Below are 17,947 nucleotides of genomic sequence, written 5' to 3' on the forward strand. Positions count from 1 at the left end.
CAGATCATACGTGTACCTACATGGTCATCTGCATGCTTCCTTATTTCTGCCCCTATGGGCAAGAACACATCAACATGGGTTGGTTATGTGTAACAAGTGTAACATGCTGATGTAAGTTGTCAACAACAGAAGCAGGTGAGCAGAGGGGGCAGGCTAGAATGACCCATACCAAGGTGGATTAAAGCTGGAACATTAGTATGAATGTATGTTTAGTTGACTTAGTCTTTAGATATATTTTTATATATTTATATAGATGTGATAAATAAAAATGCTGGTAGATATATATGTGTCCATTGGTTATACAGATACATGCAAGTGTTTTATATATATATTTCCCTTTTATCAACTCAGAGAGCCAAAACGAAATGTTGCTCTAATGCTAACTTACACCCTACTGCTGTGGGTTTCTAAGTCCACCCTTCAATAGTGAGACTCGGGAGAGTCTGGCAGTATCCTTGGAGGAATGGGATGGGAAATGTATAGAAAAGCATGGCAAAGACAGGTCACAGTTCCCATATGGCCTTGCCCATATTATGCAACCATAACTTAAAAGTCACTTGTTGGGCCTCGGTTTTCTGACCTGCAAAATGGCACTATTTACAGCAGTGCTTAGATGTGGCATTTGAGCACTACTGTGGTCGTTGAGTGGAACCTATGACTTTATTATTGATATATGCTAGGCAAGGGCTGACCCTTCACAAAGAAAGCCCTGGCTCTTGAAAAACATTTTTTTTTTCACATTGAGGCAGGGTTTTGCTTCAAAGACCTAGGTGACTTAGGCTGGCCTTGAACTCAGTCTGTTTCTCTGGCAGGCCTTGGACGAGTCATCTTCCTGGGTTGGCTTTCTGAGCAGACTCGGCTTTCTGCTTGCCTTTCAGTGAGGTACAGAATATGACGTATGAGCAGGACGCTATGTAAGACTGCAAACAGATGCAATTAAAGCTCTGGGTTGCAGTCACATGAGGGAGCCATGGCTTCCAAGGCTAGACTTATCTGTGTGGAAGTCACGTCTGCTCTGTACCTTTGGACAGCTGGTCGTTAGCCATCATGTTGAGTATTGTTACCCGGCTCTGCAGCCAACCTTGTCCATTCTGGGCCTGATGGTCTCCCAGACAAGACGAGAGCATTTTGTTTGGCAATCCGTAATGCTCTCTGTGGCTCTGCTTCTCTCCTCAAGTTGGGCTGGATCTCTGTCCTGGAGGGTTCTGTTTAGGCCAGCAGGACAGACCACACTGACTCATGCTGCCCACTGGCCCTTCGTTTTCTCTAGAACCAGGATGGAGCGTGTGTCCAGTCCGTGTCGGTGATTTTGCACCAGGACCCTCGAAGACAGGTGACCCTGACCCAGGCAGGAGATGTTCTTCTGTTTGACCAATACAAGATCACCCCACCCTACTCAGATGGTATGACTCTAGATGGTGATAGTTCACGATCCTTTCCCAGTTTCTTTACCCAACGAATCTTTGACAAGGGCAACCCCTCACAAGGATCAGGCTAGGGGACATTGAATTCAGGAAACAGGACTCTTAAAATATGCCTTTGCCCCCACTCCAGCATGACAGTGTGACAGTTCCTTCTGACATTAGGCCATTCATGGGACTGTTTCCTGTCTCTAGGCTCAGTATTTATTCCCCCACCGGAAAATTGAATCTAACCCACTGTGATTGTATGGTTGTGCAAAAATGGGTCATTGCAGAAGTCTTTTTGTATTAGAGCAAAAAACTACACTCCCTCCAGGAAAGATGGGTTGTTACTTGGAACTCATGACAATTTTTTAATAGAGGCTGAATGGTAGGTTATCCCAGGGTTTGGCAAACCAATCCTGAGGCAGGGTTTTTTTTTTTTTTTTTCCAGGATGAAGCCAGGGCTGTGTGTAGACGTGGGAGTGGGCTAGACAGGTGGTGGCAGAACTCTGAGCTGTACTAACAAAATTGCTTATGCCCCATTTCCCACTCTGTGGCCAGATGCTTTTGAGATCCGGAGGCTGTCCTCTGTGTTCCTGAGGGTGAGGACCAACGTGGGCGTGCGGATCCTCTATGACCGGGAAGGGCTGCGGCTCTACCTGCAAGTGGACCAGCGATGGGTGGAGGACACCGTGGGCCTCTGCGGCACCTTCAATGGCAACACACAGGATGATTTCCTGTATGTGTTCCTGCCCCGTGACAGGAAGGAGAGGGAGACCTGTGGGCCCCTTAGGATCAGGCGTCCAGAGACACTGCCTAGCACATACACACCACTGATTGTTTGCTTTTTCCACATTTAAACTGAAGTATAATTTGTTAAAATGATCAGCCACAGTCTTCTGTGTGTAGAAAGATCCCCTGGGGAGCTTGGTTAAACACTGGCTCCTAGGTCCTACTCTTAAGAACCTCATATAAGACTCACTTTCCATAAGTACTCCCATAATCCTAGCCTCTAAGGCGGATAGGCTGGGCCGTGAGACATTTTTGAGTTTGATTAGTCTCAAACGTGTACTTTTTAAAATCAACCATGAGCACCTTTACGTGAAGATAAGCCCCCACAAGCCAGAGACGCTTGAGTTCCCACCGTCGGCCCCAGCAGGCCACTATGATCATTTCCTCCAGGGTGTTTGAACCCTTTTGAGTTTGTACAATGCATGCTGCAGTGTTTGGAGGAAGGTCACTTCCCATGAGCTGAAAGTTGAGAGAATTCGTTCTCTGGGCATGGCCACAGTTCCAGAATTTGGGAGGAGACAGTAGTCAGGCTGGTCAGAAAGGAGAAGGGCGGGAATGATCTTGATGCTAGAGAATCTTGGCCAGTTCTTTAAGATACATGCAGTGGCTAATATAGAAACATGGGACTTGTCCCGTAGCCAGAATGAGGGGTTCCGCTTTCTTATGAAAAACAAGAAGCCTTCAGCTTTGCAAGGTGTGCATATGAATAAGTGAAGCTTCCTCCTGTCTTGCCCAGTAGGGCTGGTATTTGGGCAGCTGGCCAGAGTGGTGGAGGCAGACCCTGGTGTGTGAACTGCCCACCACCCTCTAGGCATGTTTGAGTCCTCCCTTGTTTAGTTAGAACACTCACAACTCAGAGCAGTAATACAGGCATGGTGGGTGTCATGGTGGGAGTCATGGTGGGAGTCATGGTGGGTGTCATGATAGGCATCATGGTGGGTATCATGATAGGTATCATGGTGGGAGACATGGTGGGTGTCATGGTGGGTGTCATAATAGGTGTCATGGTTGGTATCATGATAGGTTTCATGGTGGGAGTCCTGGTGAGTGTCAGGCAGAAGCTTACCTTCACAGAATACTGTCTCTTGTTCTGTAACAATCACACCAGGTTTTAGTGATTGTTGACACTGGCTGTGGTGTGGCAGCATGCTTGTCTCAGCTTTCTTCCCACTCTTCCCCATGCATCATTCATTTCCTACCTACATCCCAGAAGGGGAGATGGAGAAGGTCATAGATTGCTGAGGTCTGGTATTCTTTCTAAGAATTGCTCTTTCTTACCAGAAGAACTGAGGGTAGTTGCTGAAAGCATACAGTCCTACACCCAATGGGATCCTTTTGGTCTTATTACATATGATTGTGTGTGTATGTGTTGAATGTGGCTATACAGAATACCTTGTCAATCGGTGTGTCTGGCATGAACTTGTGCAGTGTGTGTGTGTGTGTGTGCACGTGTATGCATGTTTCTCTGTGTTGATGTGTGCAAGGACTGTGTGTGCTCACCAGGAAGTGGCTCAGAGTACATCCTCATGCCTACCCGGTGACCTTGTGTTTAGATGTACGCAAATGGCTCCTTGTGTAGATAGATGTTCTGTGTATCCCTATGTCCAAATGAACAAGTGTGCAACTGTAGCTTTGCCATGGCCACAGGACTCCAGTGGGTGTCCCTGAGAGCACCCCGCAACTGTTTGGCAATTCTTGGAAAACCCTGTCTGCCTGCGCCCCGCTGGTCCCTGGCTCCTTGCTGGACCCCTGCGATGTGCATCTGCACGCTGGTAAGGAGTAGGGTCCTGGGGGGTCTTGGGAAGTGGAGTAGAGGTGAACTGTTTTGAGAGAGATGAGATGGCAACCTGAAGTGAGGGTGTTGGTCAAACGCATAGGAGTGACAGAAGGAGAAGCCGCAGGGAGGGGTCAGGAGGGGACGAAGGCCAGGCAGGTGGGAAGCTTCCTGTTACACCACTGTCACCGATACTCACCTCAGTACTGGATACCCATCCCAGATCCCCACAAGTGTTCCACCAGGCCCCCTCCATGCCCGCTGCCCTCTATTCTGCTCCAACCACGAAAGCTTCCATGCTGTTCTGACACACAGGTCTGCCCTTTTCCCAGGCTCCGCAATCACGTGGCCTCCCCTCCCCAGCCACACTCTTACCTCAGGATTCTGGCTACTTGAATTAAAGTAGCAGTGGCCTACCCTGCCCTTCCTCAGTCTGCCTAGCCTTTTCCTAGCTTTCTCTATGCTCTACATTAATGGTTTTTCTATCTGACTAGCAAAATTGTTTACAGACTGTCTCTTCTAACCAGTTTAGCTACCTGAGGGTCTGGCATTTGGTCAACAATGTCCATTTCTGTGTCTCCCTACCTGGCATGAGATGGAGTCTTCACATGAAGTATCTGCTCATATTCCTGCTATGTGCATGCACACGTTCATATGCATACATGTGCTAGCCATAGAAGCACACACACATACATGTGTGCATACAAATGAACATACACATGTACACATGCACACCCCACTGCAGACCCTGAGGAGAGGGGAGGGGAGGGGAGGGGAGGCTGGGTCTTGGCGCAGCAGGCGGCAGACCCCTGCTCACTGATCCATATCTTCACATTCCAGCCTCCTATGCACTGCAGTCCTGCAGCGTGCTCACGGGGGAGCTCTTTGCACCCTGCTCCGCGTATCTGAGCCCAATACCCTACTTCGAGCAATGCCGCAGGGATGCCTGCCGCTGCGGGCAGCCCTGCCTATGTGCTACGCTGGCCCACTACTCGAGACTATGCCGGCGCCATGGGCTCCCGGTTGACTTCCGTGCCCATCTGCCAGCCTGTGGTGAGTGCCCCACCCCGGTGCATCTATGGGAGTCTAGGCTCCAGACACAGGTGTCCCCTAGTCCCGGATGCTCTAACGTGGTGTCCTATGTCCTCCAGACTGACTACCATTCAAAGCTACTTCTCCCCCAGCCAGCACGGTCTTTAGGCTTAACACTTGGGACATAATTGCTCCAAGTCCTGTCAGTCTGGCCAAGTTCAGCTTAGTCCACAACTCATCTCCTCTTCTGCCAATCTCCACGGGCAGAGCCACTTTCGCACTTCAGAAGGATGGGCACGCTGAAGAGTACTGGCTCTAAGGCCAGTCTGAGGTCACATGCCCCTCCGATGCCCCCTGGGTCTTAGTCCTTATTGCCCTGACTCCCTGAGAAAAAAGAATTGTGCTGAGAGCCACGGGCTCTGAGTTCTAGTCCAGCCAGGCAGGTAACATGTTGTGTAACACTGCACAAAGTGTCTGAATTAGATTCTCTAGGGGAGTTTGGACAGAATCTGTGGTTCCCAACTCTGGCTATTCACAGAGACTCAAGTAACTTAAAAATAAAAATGCTCGCTCATCCCTTATCCACACCCTTGTATCAATGAAAACATCACTTCTCATTGTTATCTGCGTCTCAGTGCATCTGCACTGTTTATAAGCTCATGTTAACTGGCTTTTGATGAGTAGCCTGGGATGGACAATAGCTGATCCTGGCAGTTTCAGTGGATTTGAGGCCTTGGTGCTGTGTGAGGCTCCTGGGGATGGGATGGTGGCCCGGTGAGGAGATGATAGGCCTGAACCTTAGGACAAAAATGCTGGAGAGAGTCTGTGATCTTCACAGTGAGGGGTGCAGGCCTGTGTGTGTTCATACACCTGTGAGGAAGATGTGTGTGCATAATGAGGTGGCCGCTGAGCCACTGGGGTCTTGACCTCCACTCTTCCCCAGGACCCTTATCTAGGAATAGTGCCTGCTTTTCCAGGCTGATTGTAATGGATGCTGTACAGGGAGACACGTCTTTGACCCTGGGATGCTGTGTGACCAGGGATGGGGCAAAAGCTCACTGAGTTTTTTTTTTTCAAGATGCTAAACCCACACCACACAGCTGTGGGAAGAAGAGAGACCAAGTTCGGTCTCCTTTCTCCCTACAGCACTGTCCTGTGAGGCCACTAAGGAGTACAGCCCGTGTGTGGCCCTGTGCGCACAAACATGCCAGGACCTGGCCAGCCCCGATGTCTGCGGGGCTAACGGTGTCGGCAACTTCAGCAGGGAGGAGTGTGTGGAAGGTTGCACCTGCCCACCGGACACATTTCTGGACACACAGGCTGACCTCTGTGTCCCCAGGTGAGTGGCCAGTCTGGAATCTGGGAGAGGTGGGGAGGGAGGCTAGGGTCTGCTCTGGACAGCTGGCTGAGCCTGACCTATCCCTGCTTCCCCTCACCAGCACGCAAACCTTGATGGGAGAGGCAAGTAGCTCCCTCTGCTGAAACTGTTCTCAGGCCTCTCTCTCCTTCCTGTAAACCAGATTGAACCAGAGCGATAGAACCTCTCTCTCCTCTGCTCTCTTCTTCCACGAACATCTGTGTACATCTCAGCCTGCCCAGGACATGCTAGGCTATGAAAACCCAATAGTGAACAGAGTAGAGTGTAGTTTCCCAAGTCCACAGTTGAAGGTGGAAAGACAGACCCCCTGAAACAGGCCCTTAGGGGTATGGGGAGGTCAGGAGGGCTGGAAAGCCCCACAGAGTGTAAGACCAGAAGTCTGGGGCTTCCACATAGCTGAGACCCTTAGCAGAAGTGGCCTCTGAGTAGTCCTGAGGTGAGGGGAGGCAGGAAAGGAGTCTGGGGTGAGAACTGCCCTGTAGCCCTGCTGGAGGAGGCTGGCTCAGTGTGGCAGGAGATAGACTGGGAAGAGTAAGCCACACAATTTTAGGATGGCTGGCAAAGTTCTTAGGGTCTCAGCCTCAGTTTTTCTGTCTGTAAAATGGTCTATTAATTGCCTGGAGGTATACCAGTAATGAAGGGAAAGGAGTCCCTTTTAGGTGACAAATGAGAATCACTCAGAGACTTCTCACACTGCAGGGCTCTCCTGTAGATTTCAGCCGTGTACCCACCAACGCCCTTAATAAAAACCTTAGCTAGTTATACAGGAAAGACAAAGAATTGGCTGAAGAGTTCTGAGAAAGATGATTCTAGGGTCCCTCCCTTGGATCCCCTGAGCCCTGACCTGTTCTACTCTAAGGCCAGCAGTTCTGGAATCAGCCGTTGAGAGTTGTGTGATAAGGACATATAACCAGTGACTGCAGATAAGGATAAAAGACAGAGTGACACCCTGTATCCCAGGGTCCCAGCGAAGAATCCAGGGGACAGTGCCTGGAAGGGCCAAGTGTCAAAAGCGACCTGTCAGGGCGAGTGAGCAGCCAGGGCGGATGGATGCTGGGTCTGAATGGTTCTGATGCCACCCCAGAAGAGTATCCATTGTAACATGGACTGGGGCCGGGCGGTGGAGCTCTGAGCTGGCCCCTCTGTGCTCTGACCTCTGAGTTAGGTTGCCTTTGGTGGCGGTGGTGGGTGAGGAGTGGGGTGGGGGAGTCTGAAGACCGATATGGTCCCCAACCTGACACTGAGTCCGGTGTCTGACCTCAGTGACAGGTGGGTTTTCTAGCTCCCTGGAAGCATGCCACATCCCAGGGATTGCTGTCACCTCTCTCCATACCGTATTGTCTGCAGCTGCCTGAGATTGTCTTCATTTCCCGAAGACAATCCCGAGTCACTCTAATCCTTCTTGGTTTCTGTAGGAACCAATGCTCTTGCCATTTCCAAGGAGTGGACTATCCCCCTGGGGACAGTGACATCCCTTCCCTGGGCCACTGGTGAGCTTCCCGGGTACCCACTGCTACATGAGAAGTGACACCCACTTTCTTACTCTGTAAGAAAAGGAGGGATGGTGGTGGGGAGCAGGGATAGTCAGTAGGGATATGCCTGCAGCCCATAGGGGCCAAGGGCAATAGTGTGTGCTGCATGGGCCCCTGATGTCCGGCTGTGCTGATAACTCCCCTGACTCTCTGCAGCCATTGCAAAGATGGGATCATGAGCTGTGACAGCCAAGCCCCAGGTAAGCAAGGCTGAGAGGGGGCACAGGGGTGGAGGGGACTCCAATTGGTGGCTGTGGAGAAGAGAGTGAAGAACTGGGGTGCTGGTCAGGATGGGGTGAATCTACTCTAGCTTGCCCTGACATGGATGCTGGTGTCCCTGAACTCTTGGCAGAGGTCCCAGCTTATAGAGTGGCACCCTGGATCCCTATCCAGGCTTCCACCTGCTGGAGAGCTTTGGGGATCTGAGAAGTTGCTTGTCTTTGCTAGTCCTAGATTTTTTTTTCTCTCTGAGCTGCCAAATATCTTCTGAGACTGGTTCTGTCCGACCCAGTTGTGGGCCTGAGGTTGCAGAGACAGAAGGAGAGTTTGGACTTTTGAACTTCTCCGTAGCACAGATAGGGCAGGGGTTAGACAGTGATGACTGACTCGTGGGGTGCCTGGAGGTGGGCAGAGCATGAGGGTTGGAGCATCTTCAGAGGGCCTCTCTGGCAGAAGAGCCCATGGAGAACAGGGCAGAGGTTGGTACAGAGGGTGACAGCAAGCATATGGCCTGTGGTTAAGAGCAGGCCTGGAGGCTGGGTCAGCTGTGCTCAGACCCTGACCTGCACCAGGTATCTGTGTAGCCCTGGGTACCACGCCTCATTGCTCTGCCCATCATAGATAAGCCTGAATCATCCTTCCTACCCCCGTTTCCTGTACTGTCTCCAGAGCATCTATGCTTCGCTCTCTCCTGGCTTTGAATTTCTTCCTCTTTCCAGATCTGGCTTCTTCTCTGTTCTATTCTATCCTGGCCATGGAACTTAACTGCCTTTTATTGAATTCCCTAAATTAATCACCCACGCAAGTGTGACCGTGGGTGGTAGACGAGTTATGTCAGAGAAACAGATGCAGCAGGGAATTGACTTTCCCTGTTCAAAATCCTCCGGTCACCATTCTTGACTGCTCACCTGTCCGTCTTTGAGTCCCTCTCCTGGTCATTCTGGGACTCTTCCTTTCAGTTCCTGCTGCCTTTAAATGGCAGAATAGTCCTCCATTCTATTGTGTGAGAAGGAAGATGCCAGGGTGCTTGTAATAGAAAATAAGAGAAGTGTGTGGGGAGTGCATGGTGCTGCTGGCAGTACAGGTGTCCTGTTTATATCGGGTGCTGCTGGGGGGGGGGCTGTCCTTTAGTGTGAGAAGACCTATGTACTTTCTCCCTGTGATGTGGGAACCCACATCATGCCCAGAAGCTTCCATCCCTTCCAGCTGCCCACACAGCACCACCACCAACCCAGGCCTGCATCATGTAACCCCCTTTCTTCTAGCTGCTGCCTGTCCAGCAGGCCAGGTGTTTGTGAACTGCAGTGAGCTGCACCCAGACCCTGAGCTCAGCAGGGAGAGGACGTGTGAGCAGCAGCTTCTCAACCTGAGCATGCCAGCACGTAGCCCCTGCCTGTCGGGCTGTGCCTGTCCCCAGGGGTATGTACCCACATTACCAGGAACTCTCCTGCCTAAAGGGTGGCGGATCCAGGAAGTTCAGGTTGGGGGTGGGGATGACCTCACACAGCCTGGGATGGAGGAGACAGCATGGGCATGATGTCTGTGGGGAGCCTGGGAAGGAACAGGAGCTTGAGAGCTCAGCCTGGACTGGGCCTGTCAGGTTCTGCTTCCTGCGAGCCATGAGACCTCAGATGAGGAAGGCACTGGCTCTTCTGATACTTAGTGTTTTATCTGTGCAGCAAAGCTTATCACCGTAACAGGTGGATTAAGCAAGGCTTCAAAGCAGAAGCATGGAGACAGGTGTCTGATGTTCCCCCCAAATGCCCAAGGGACCCCATCCATGATCAAAGACCAGGCACAAGAAAACCCGTGCTAGCTCTCCCTGACCTCAGCCCTTGGGTGGAGGGTAGTATCCCTGGAATAACACAAAAAAGAAAGCCACACCCACAGAGCAGCCTCCTTCCTGGGTGTCCAGATGCTGCATGGAGGCTGTGGGAAGCTACAAGAGCAGGCTTGCAGCTGTGCTCTGAGCACAGGGACCAGTGCTCAGCTCTGCCAGTGTCATTTCCAAGTCTGGGTCAAAGGAGGTCCCCAGAGCCACCTCCATCCCATGACTTGGTAGCATGGATGTGCCCTTCGGTCTGTGCTGAGATTCGTCTTCGCTGGCTCTGGCTTGGCAACCAAAGGGAATGAAATGGGGGTCAGAGCTTCTGCGGTGGCTGGGGCAGGACACAGCCTGCTGGAGCTTTACAGCGTTTAAGACACTGATGGTACCTCTGTCAGTCTCAAAGCAGGGAGGAGCTTACTCATTCCACAGAAGAAAAGACAGGCCAGGGCCACAGGGAGGGGAATAGTCTGCTGAAGGAACCAGGCCCAGACCAAGTCTCCTTTATTGCAAGCTCTGCTCCTTGCTCAGAGCGGCAGGGAGCACAGTGTGGAGAATATGCTTGCCCCATCCTCAGCCAGGACACTTGCCTGCATAGAATCCTTGCTTTACCTACAGCCACCCAGGACTCAGACCTTGAAGTGTGTCACTGAAGGCCTCTCGAAATACTGTCCTATTTGCACAAGCCTGCCTCTCAGCCTGAGGTCAGGAATGCCTACATCTCTTCAGTCAGGAGCCAGGGTCTTTCACTGTCCAGAATGTGACCACACAGAGATTCTGGCCTGGACTGGGTCCTCACTCTGGGTTTGGGTCTGCTCAGGATGCCTGGAGGGTATACGTAGAACACCCCATGAGGAATCCACCTGTCCTCCCAGGGGGCTCGTGAAAGGCAGATTAAGACAAGGGACGCAGTTCTACCATCCTGAAAAGTCCTCTTGATGAGAAAAGGCTCCCAAAGATGTTCCAATACCATCAACAACTCCTCTCCAGCACCCACTGGGCCCACAGCTAGTTACTTCTGCACCTCTTGGTCACCATGTCTCTAAATCTGTCTGAGAACCCACAGTACTGGCATTGCTCTGGAGGACCTCAGGGCTGTTATAAGGGTTGAGGACATCAGTATCTATCCTAGTTTGCTTTCTGTTGCTGTGATAAAGCACCCTGACCAAAAGCAACTTGAGAGAGGAAAGGGTTTATTTGGACTATACTTCCGGTCAGAGTCTATCACTGAGGGAAGTCAGGACAGGGACTCAAGTGGTCACTGAAGCAGACTCATGGAGGAATGTTGCTAACTGGCTTTCTCTCTAGCTCATATAAAGCTAGTGTTCTTGCATAGCCCAGGCCTACCTGCCTAGGGATGGTGCTGCCCATGGTCGACTGGGCCTTCTGACATCGTGACAAATCTAGGAGTGCTCTTTTGACCGCTGGCTTGCTGTGTCCCTCCAGCCTGCTCAGACATGGGGATGTGTGCTTCCTACCAGAAGAATGTCCATGTACCTGGAAGGGGAAGGAGTATTTCCCTGGGGACCAGGTAGTCTCTTCCTGCCACACCTGGTAAGTCCCTGGGCTGGCTTCAGTTTTTTTGCTGGAAAGAATATGGTTTTTCCTAAAGAATATGGTTTTTCCTTTTCCAAGTTCACATTGACTATTGATAGAGTTTGCATACACACACACACACACATATATATGTATATATATGTGGATATATAGATTAAATAATACTTAGACTATTTGTTACTATTTACATGAATGGTCAGACATGTCTATGAGCATACACACTTGGATATTTGTAACCATGATAATGTGTTTGGGTATTTAGATGAACATTATATATATGCATGTGAGTACACATACATATGGTATATATACATATATATGTATATATACATATATATGCATGTGAATGGACATACATAAAAAGGCAGGTGCCATAGAGTTGAATAAAGTCAGTAATATAGCAGTAAGGATTTACATATACAGAGTGGTGTATTTATATATATTCATATGTATGTGCATCTATTTAGTACGTATATGTGCAAAGTGAGTGACTGTGCATTAAATATATATATGTTTGCATTCACTTGAATGAAGACATGTAATATGTGATTTTTCTATGAATACAGAAATGCTCATATTCAAAAATGAGTGTGCATGTGAGTGTATTTCTACATTGTTCATACAGTAATATTAGCACACATATACAGAAGTGTGAACCCACATTAGAATCCAGATTGGTTCCAGTGGTGACAGGCTGGGCCCAGGCGCCTAGCAGAGACTCTCAGAGAGGCCACTTTAGAGCATCATCAAACTAGTGACACCTGGCCCCAGTTTCTGTCTTATATGTAGTGGAAAACGCTCCAATTTTCACCCAAGAGGATATCAATAGTATGGTCACGGTCAAGGGCGAACTCCCAGACTGTTTTTGTACACACCAGTATGTGTGTGTAACATCAGAATGCTGTCTGTCTGACTTAGGAAGTCGCAGGGTAGAATGCCAGGACTCAGAGCCCCGACAGGTGTGCTCCAGTGCAGGATCTCATGGCTGGTAGCCAGAGATGATTGGTTAGTTAAGTTCCCGAGTCTAGTTGGTTTGAACCCGTCAGAGTAATGTCTTCGAATCCTTTGGTTCTGCCTGTAAAATACACTTCTAATGTGTATTAGAACTACGTGTTCACCTTTCAACTGTTGTGAGTCTGCCCTGAGTCCCTGTCCTCTTGCCGCAGTCACCTCCCGGGTGCCTTTTCCTCCCTGCCTCAGTCCTCCAGAGTCTTCCTCTGGCATTCTGAGGAAGAAGTTACACCCTCACGTGGCCTTAGACTTATACCACACCGCTCTCCACTGCCTCCCAGACCTCCTCTGCCCTCTTGTCCTCTGTCTTGGCTGTTTATCACCTGAGTATTCCTCAAGGTCACTGTAGACTGAACCCTTTTCCCATAATGCATTTCTTCCAAATGTCCATATCACTATCTCAGCTCTTTGAAGTCTTTGCTCCCGTGTCTCTGATGCCCTGGTTTAAAACTATGAGCACATTCTTAAGCCTATTTCCCTATTTCCTTCCATACCCCAACCCTGGCCGCCTGCTAAGACAGCTGGGTGCCTATTTCTTCTCTAGGACACATGCTCCACTAAGCCAAAGGGCTTTTCTTCTGTTTTGTTCACTGATATTTCTTAAATTCCTGGAAGAATGCCTGACAAGTGTTCACCACCAATGTTCTGTTGAATGAATAAATGAATAAATGAATGAATGAAAATGAATGAATGAATGAATGAAGAAATGAACAAATGAGTGAGTAATAAAAGGAGCAATCAGTCTGCCTCGCTGGCTTCGGTCAGAGGTTGCTATGTTTTCTGAAGCCCTTCTTCGGTGCACACATCGTGTGCATTCAGCAGGCAAAGGCTTCATCAAGAACATTCCAATATGGAGTAAAGCGTGTTCTGTGAGCTGTCTCTGTGTGTGTATGTTTTAGTGTGTGCCAGCGGGGCTCGTTCCAGTGCACCCTGCACCCTTGTGCCTCCACCTGCACCGCCTACGGGGACCGACACTACCGTACATTTGATGGGCTTCCGTTTGACTTTGTAGGGGCGTGCAAAGTGCACCTGGTCAAGGTGAGTTACGAGATGTGTTTACCCAGCAGGCTCCATGGGCACCCGGAATAACCAGGGACCAGTACCTGTCAGATGTGTGGATGATCTAGACTCTGGGCTGATGCATAGTTGTGTGTGTGGGAGGGAGGTCTAAGCCCTGAAGTGCAGCTTCTGGAGACAGCTTCCAGAGGAGTCAGCCAGGGTGAAGGAAACCGTATTTCCTATGTACTCCATCATAGCCTTGGCCCGCTCGTCCTGATGTTCTTTTCTGTTTGTGAGGGAGAGAGTTCACACCATTGCAGCTTTGGTCTGGTGATCAGCTTTGTGGATTCTCCCACTTAATTTTCACAGCAGTGGACAGATTGGGATGGTCGTCCCCACATGGGAGATGTGCTACCGCTAGCTTGGGGAAGTTAGGGAACTTGCTTGAGGTGACACAGCTAGGCAGCTCGTAGAACCAGGAAATAGGAGTAGGAAAGCAATAGGCTGCAGAAGCCGTGCACTGAGAGTCTGTTCACATAGAGGAAGAGGACATGGGCAACGCGGTGTACCAGCAGGGTGGGGGGCAGGAGCAGAGATTTCTGGAGACGCTGATTTCCGTACACACATCTATTTCATCCTGTGAGTGTTGGCAAGAGCTCGCACATGCTGGCAAAGCAGGACCTCTCACACGGACTTGTCTGTGGAGGACGTCGTGTGGAGTCTTTCACATCATTTCGCTAACTCCACAAGACACATACTATGGAACTGGTGCCGTTCCGTCTCAGTTTTGTTACTTGTCTATGTATTTTGAGATGAAGGCCTTGCCATGTTGCCCAAGATGAATCCAAACTCTCAGGTTTGAGTGAGCTCTGTAACAGACTCTTGAGCAGACGGAGTGCAAACTTGAACCATAGTGTCCATAGTTTTAAACTAATTTTAATTAGTTTTGAGATAGAGTCTCTCTCTCTCTCTCTCTCTCTCTCTCTCTCTCTCTCACACACACACACACACACACACACACACACACACACACACACACACACACACACACACACACACAGAGTTTAGGTTATATGAATAAGACTCCACAGTTTTCTTTTCCCATTTTATAGTGTTGCCTTGGGTATTATCACCCACCGTCAGTACATGCTATGTTTTTGTTGTTGTTTATTTGGTTTGTTTTTTTTTGTTTGTTTTGTTCTGTTTTTTTTTTGAGACAAAGTTTCTCTGTGTGGCCCTGGCTAACCTGGAATTTGCTCTGTAGACCAGGTTGACCTCAAACTCACTGAGATACACCTGTCTCTGCTTCCCAAGTGCTGGATTAAAGGTGTGCCCTATAACACCTGAGCTGTGTTATTTTTAATGCTGGTTGGAATGCTCTACACAGAGAGTACTGTACCCCGTGGGGATGGAGGAGGTTTAGCTTGGTTGCAGTGCTTCAGTGCTGCTGCAAAGACTTGCGTGGCTACATCTCTAGTTCTTAGGAGTTGAATTACTGAAGCAAAGTGGTATATATTTAAAATATTACTCGATATGAACAAGCTTCAGCATAGACCACTTATACAGTGTGTAAGGCAGACAGCTTATACAGTGTGTAAGGCAGACAGCTTATACAGTGTGTAAGGCAGACAGCTTATACAGTGTGTAAGACAGACAGCTTATACAGTGTGTAAGACAGCTTATACAGAATGTAAGACCATGTCTCCTCTCCATCCCTGTTTCATCAATTACCTCACTCATTCATCCCTCAGACCATCTGGGGAGCGCCATCACCTGCTAAACACTACATAGGTAGCCAGAAAACTGAAGCATGCTGCCCGAAGCCTCACAATTGATGAGAACTGTGTTCAGGGCCTGGGAGGTGGCTTGGACAATAAGCTATTGCTTTGCAAGCACAGGGGCCTGAGATCATCGCCAGAAGCCATATAAAAGCTGGGCTGAACTTGTTGTAGTTCCAGTGCTGTGGAGGCAGAGACAAGCAGATCCCTGGGGCTCCCTGGACCAACCTAGCCAACTTAGTAAGTTCCAGGCCAGTGAGAGATTATGCCTCAATATCAAGGTGGATAGAATCCAGCAATGACCAAGGTTGTTCCCTGGCTTCCACATTGCATGTGCATACATATCTGTGCACAGCTGCACAAGTTACTAACACACACACACACACACACACACACCTCAACACTCAAAAAAATAAATGGGTAGAAAGCCTCTCAGAGTCCACACCCTTTCTCTTTTGTGCTATTCACAGGATGTCTCCTCTCCCCGTTGTACTGGCTTCTTTTCTTCTCCTCAGAGTACGTCCGAGCTCAGCTTCTCAGTTATGGTGGAAGATGTGAACTGCTACAGCTCTGGAGTCATCTGCAGGAAGTCCATCTCCATCAATGTTGGCAGCTCACTCATCATCTTTGATGACGACTCAGGAGACCCCGTAAGGACCTGCACTGGGGAGGGTTGTATGGATGGTGTACAGATTTGTGGTGATGGGGTGAGGGAGGGTTGGGATCAGGAGTTCCACTGAGGCAGAGGCTCTGACTAGATTCTTTATAAAGGGTGAGAGCAGAGGTCAACATCGGTGGAGGAAGGGAGAGATGTTGGTGAGGTCCTTGGGTGGGGCAGTGATTCGTGGCCACTTCTGGTAGACTTGGTGTTGAGGGACACTTGGGTTTCAGGACTGACTAATTCTATCTCTCTAGAGTCCTGAGAGCTTCCTGGATGAGAACCAGGCTGTCCACATCTGGAGAGCAGGCTTCTTCACGCTGGTGCATTTCCCAAGGGAACACATCACCCTCCTGTGGGACCAGAGAACCACTGTGCATGTACAAGCAGGCCCTCAGTGGCAGGTAGTCATGAGACCTGAATGGTACTGCCTCTACCATTGCCCTGGGCTGAGGCAAGCTGCTGCTGTCCTTGGCTGAGATGTCCTTCTCTGAGGGGCTGGGAGGAGCACAACCCTGTCCTGTCCACTGGTTCCCACTCTGTTCTGGCATCCTTCTCTGGCCTTGACCAATCCCACTTTAACATGCTCCCTGCAGTTGCCTCTGGATCAATAGTCTTGGTGCTTCAGTTCAGCTCTACTAAACTATCAGTTACCATGGCAACTCTCTCTCCAGGGTCAGTTGGTGGGACTTTGTGGGAACTTTGACCTGAAAACTATCAATGAGATGCGGACCCCAGAGAACCTGGAGTTAACAAACCCTCAGGAGTTTGGCAGTAGTTGGGCTGCGGTGGAGGTAAGGCCTTCCAGAGTGGCTAGGACCCCCCCCCCCCCGAACTCTCTTTGATGGGCCATACAAATCCTGAACCCAAGCCAGGGGAGGACCACATTGGTGCTAGGCTCTTCCTGGGGGTGCCCTATACCTCTGACTGGTATCCCTAGTCTAAGCTTCTATCCCTGACCCACAAGGCAGGCAGCCCACCCTGCCCTTGACCAAACTCAGGGAAGTAGCAAAGTATTTAGAAAGAGGTAGAGTTCCTATCCTAGGCAAGATGACCACCTGGTTTGGAAGGTGGGACTTGTTGAAGTCTGCCAGGCTTATCCACCTTCCCCAACATCACCACTTCATGGAGAAGGTGAGACCGAGGGGTGGAATTTAGCAGATCGGCCATGCTTAGACAGCTGACTGACTGTACCAAAGACATGGCCTCTGAGATGGAGAAGATAAGCAGAAGCATAGGGGTATCCATGATGGTTGGGAGATGCCTGGCACTGCCAAACTGTGAGTTGCCAGGGAAACGGCTCTGAACTGAGAGCAGGAGACTCAGATTCTAGACTTATTCTTGGGTTTGCTGGGCGACGTTAGTCTTCTGTTGAAGTAAGGCATCTGTGCCAGGAGAAAACCCTCACCAGTTCCCAGAGGCTGCCTGCAAAGTGTGATTGATTAATTATGTCTGACTTGGGAGCAGCAATGGAGAATGGTGATAAGACTTTTTCATACATGGCTTGTCTGCACTGGGTGGATCTTGGTTTTATGTGGGAAGATAGATGGAGACGGGGTAAGGCAGAGCAGTTGAGCGTGGCATCTGCTTTTGTTTTAGAAAAGCTGAATGGATGCCTGATCTTATATTTGTGATATCCCCAACACTGACCCATATTCTTCATTGCTGATATCTTCAGGCATGTTGGGTAGGCAGTGCATAAAAATGTAGGCCCAGAGAAGGAGGACCAGCTCTGGGGAAGTCTGCATTAACCAGCCTTTGCTGTACAACAGTGGCGTTCAATGCAACACCACTAAGCAACAGGTGTCTCATCTCAGTTCCTGCTGCTTGAGATCAGAACATGAGACTGGGGTCTTGTTTTTGGTTTTGGGTTTTTTTTCAAGACAGAGTTTCTCTGTATAGCCCTGGCTGTCCTGGAACTCACTCTGTAGACCAGGCTGGCCTCAAACTCAGAAATCTGCCTGCCTCTGCCTCCCAAGTGCTGGGATT

The 17,947-nt window shown here is 49.7% G+C and overlaps 1 protein-coding gene across 1 annotated transcript in view; it reads left to right on the forward strand.

Annotated features, from left to right (window-relative positions):
- The window catches only part of Otog (otogelin), a 67,836-nt gene that overhangs the window by 16,124 nt on the left and 33,765 nt on the right, over positions 1 to 17,947 (forward strand). Inside the window, exons 16-28 of the mRNA XM_034514871.2 lie at positions 1,271 to 1,403; positions 1,965 to 2,142; positions 3,843 to 3,967; positions 4,810 to 5,022; positions 6,148 to 6,340; positions 7,795 to 7,869; positions 8,068 to 8,111; positions 9,396 to 9,549; positions 11,402 to 11,509; positions 13,423 to 13,561; positions 15,816 to 15,950; positions 16,216 to 16,362; positions 16,633 to 16,752. Of these exons, the coding sequence (XP_034370762.1) occupies positions 1,271 to 1,403; positions 1,965 to 2,142; positions 3,843 to 3,967; positions 4,810 to 5,022; positions 6,148 to 6,340; positions 7,795 to 7,869; positions 8,068 to 8,111; positions 9,396 to 9,549; positions 11,402 to 11,509; positions 13,423 to 13,561; positions 15,816 to 15,950; positions 16,216 to 16,362; positions 16,633 to 16,752 (1,764 nt within the window). The remainder of the gene's footprint in view (positions 1 to 1,270; positions 1,404 to 1,964; positions 2,143 to 3,842; positions 3,968 to 4,809; positions 5,023 to 6,147; positions 6,341 to 7,794; positions 7,870 to 8,067; positions 8,112 to 9,395; positions 9,550 to 11,401; positions 11,510 to 13,422; positions 13,562 to 15,815; positions 15,951 to 16,215; positions 16,363 to 16,632; positions 16,753 to 17,947) is intronic.

Source organism: Arvicanthis niloticus, chromosome 1, assembly GCF_011762505.2.
Source record: "Arvicanthis niloticus isolate mArvNil1 chromosome 1, mArvNil1.pat.X, whole genome shotgun sequence".
Taxonomy (NCBI): domain Eukaryota; kingdom Metazoa; phylum Chordata; class Mammalia; order Rodentia; family Muridae; genus Arvicanthis; species Arvicanthis niloticus.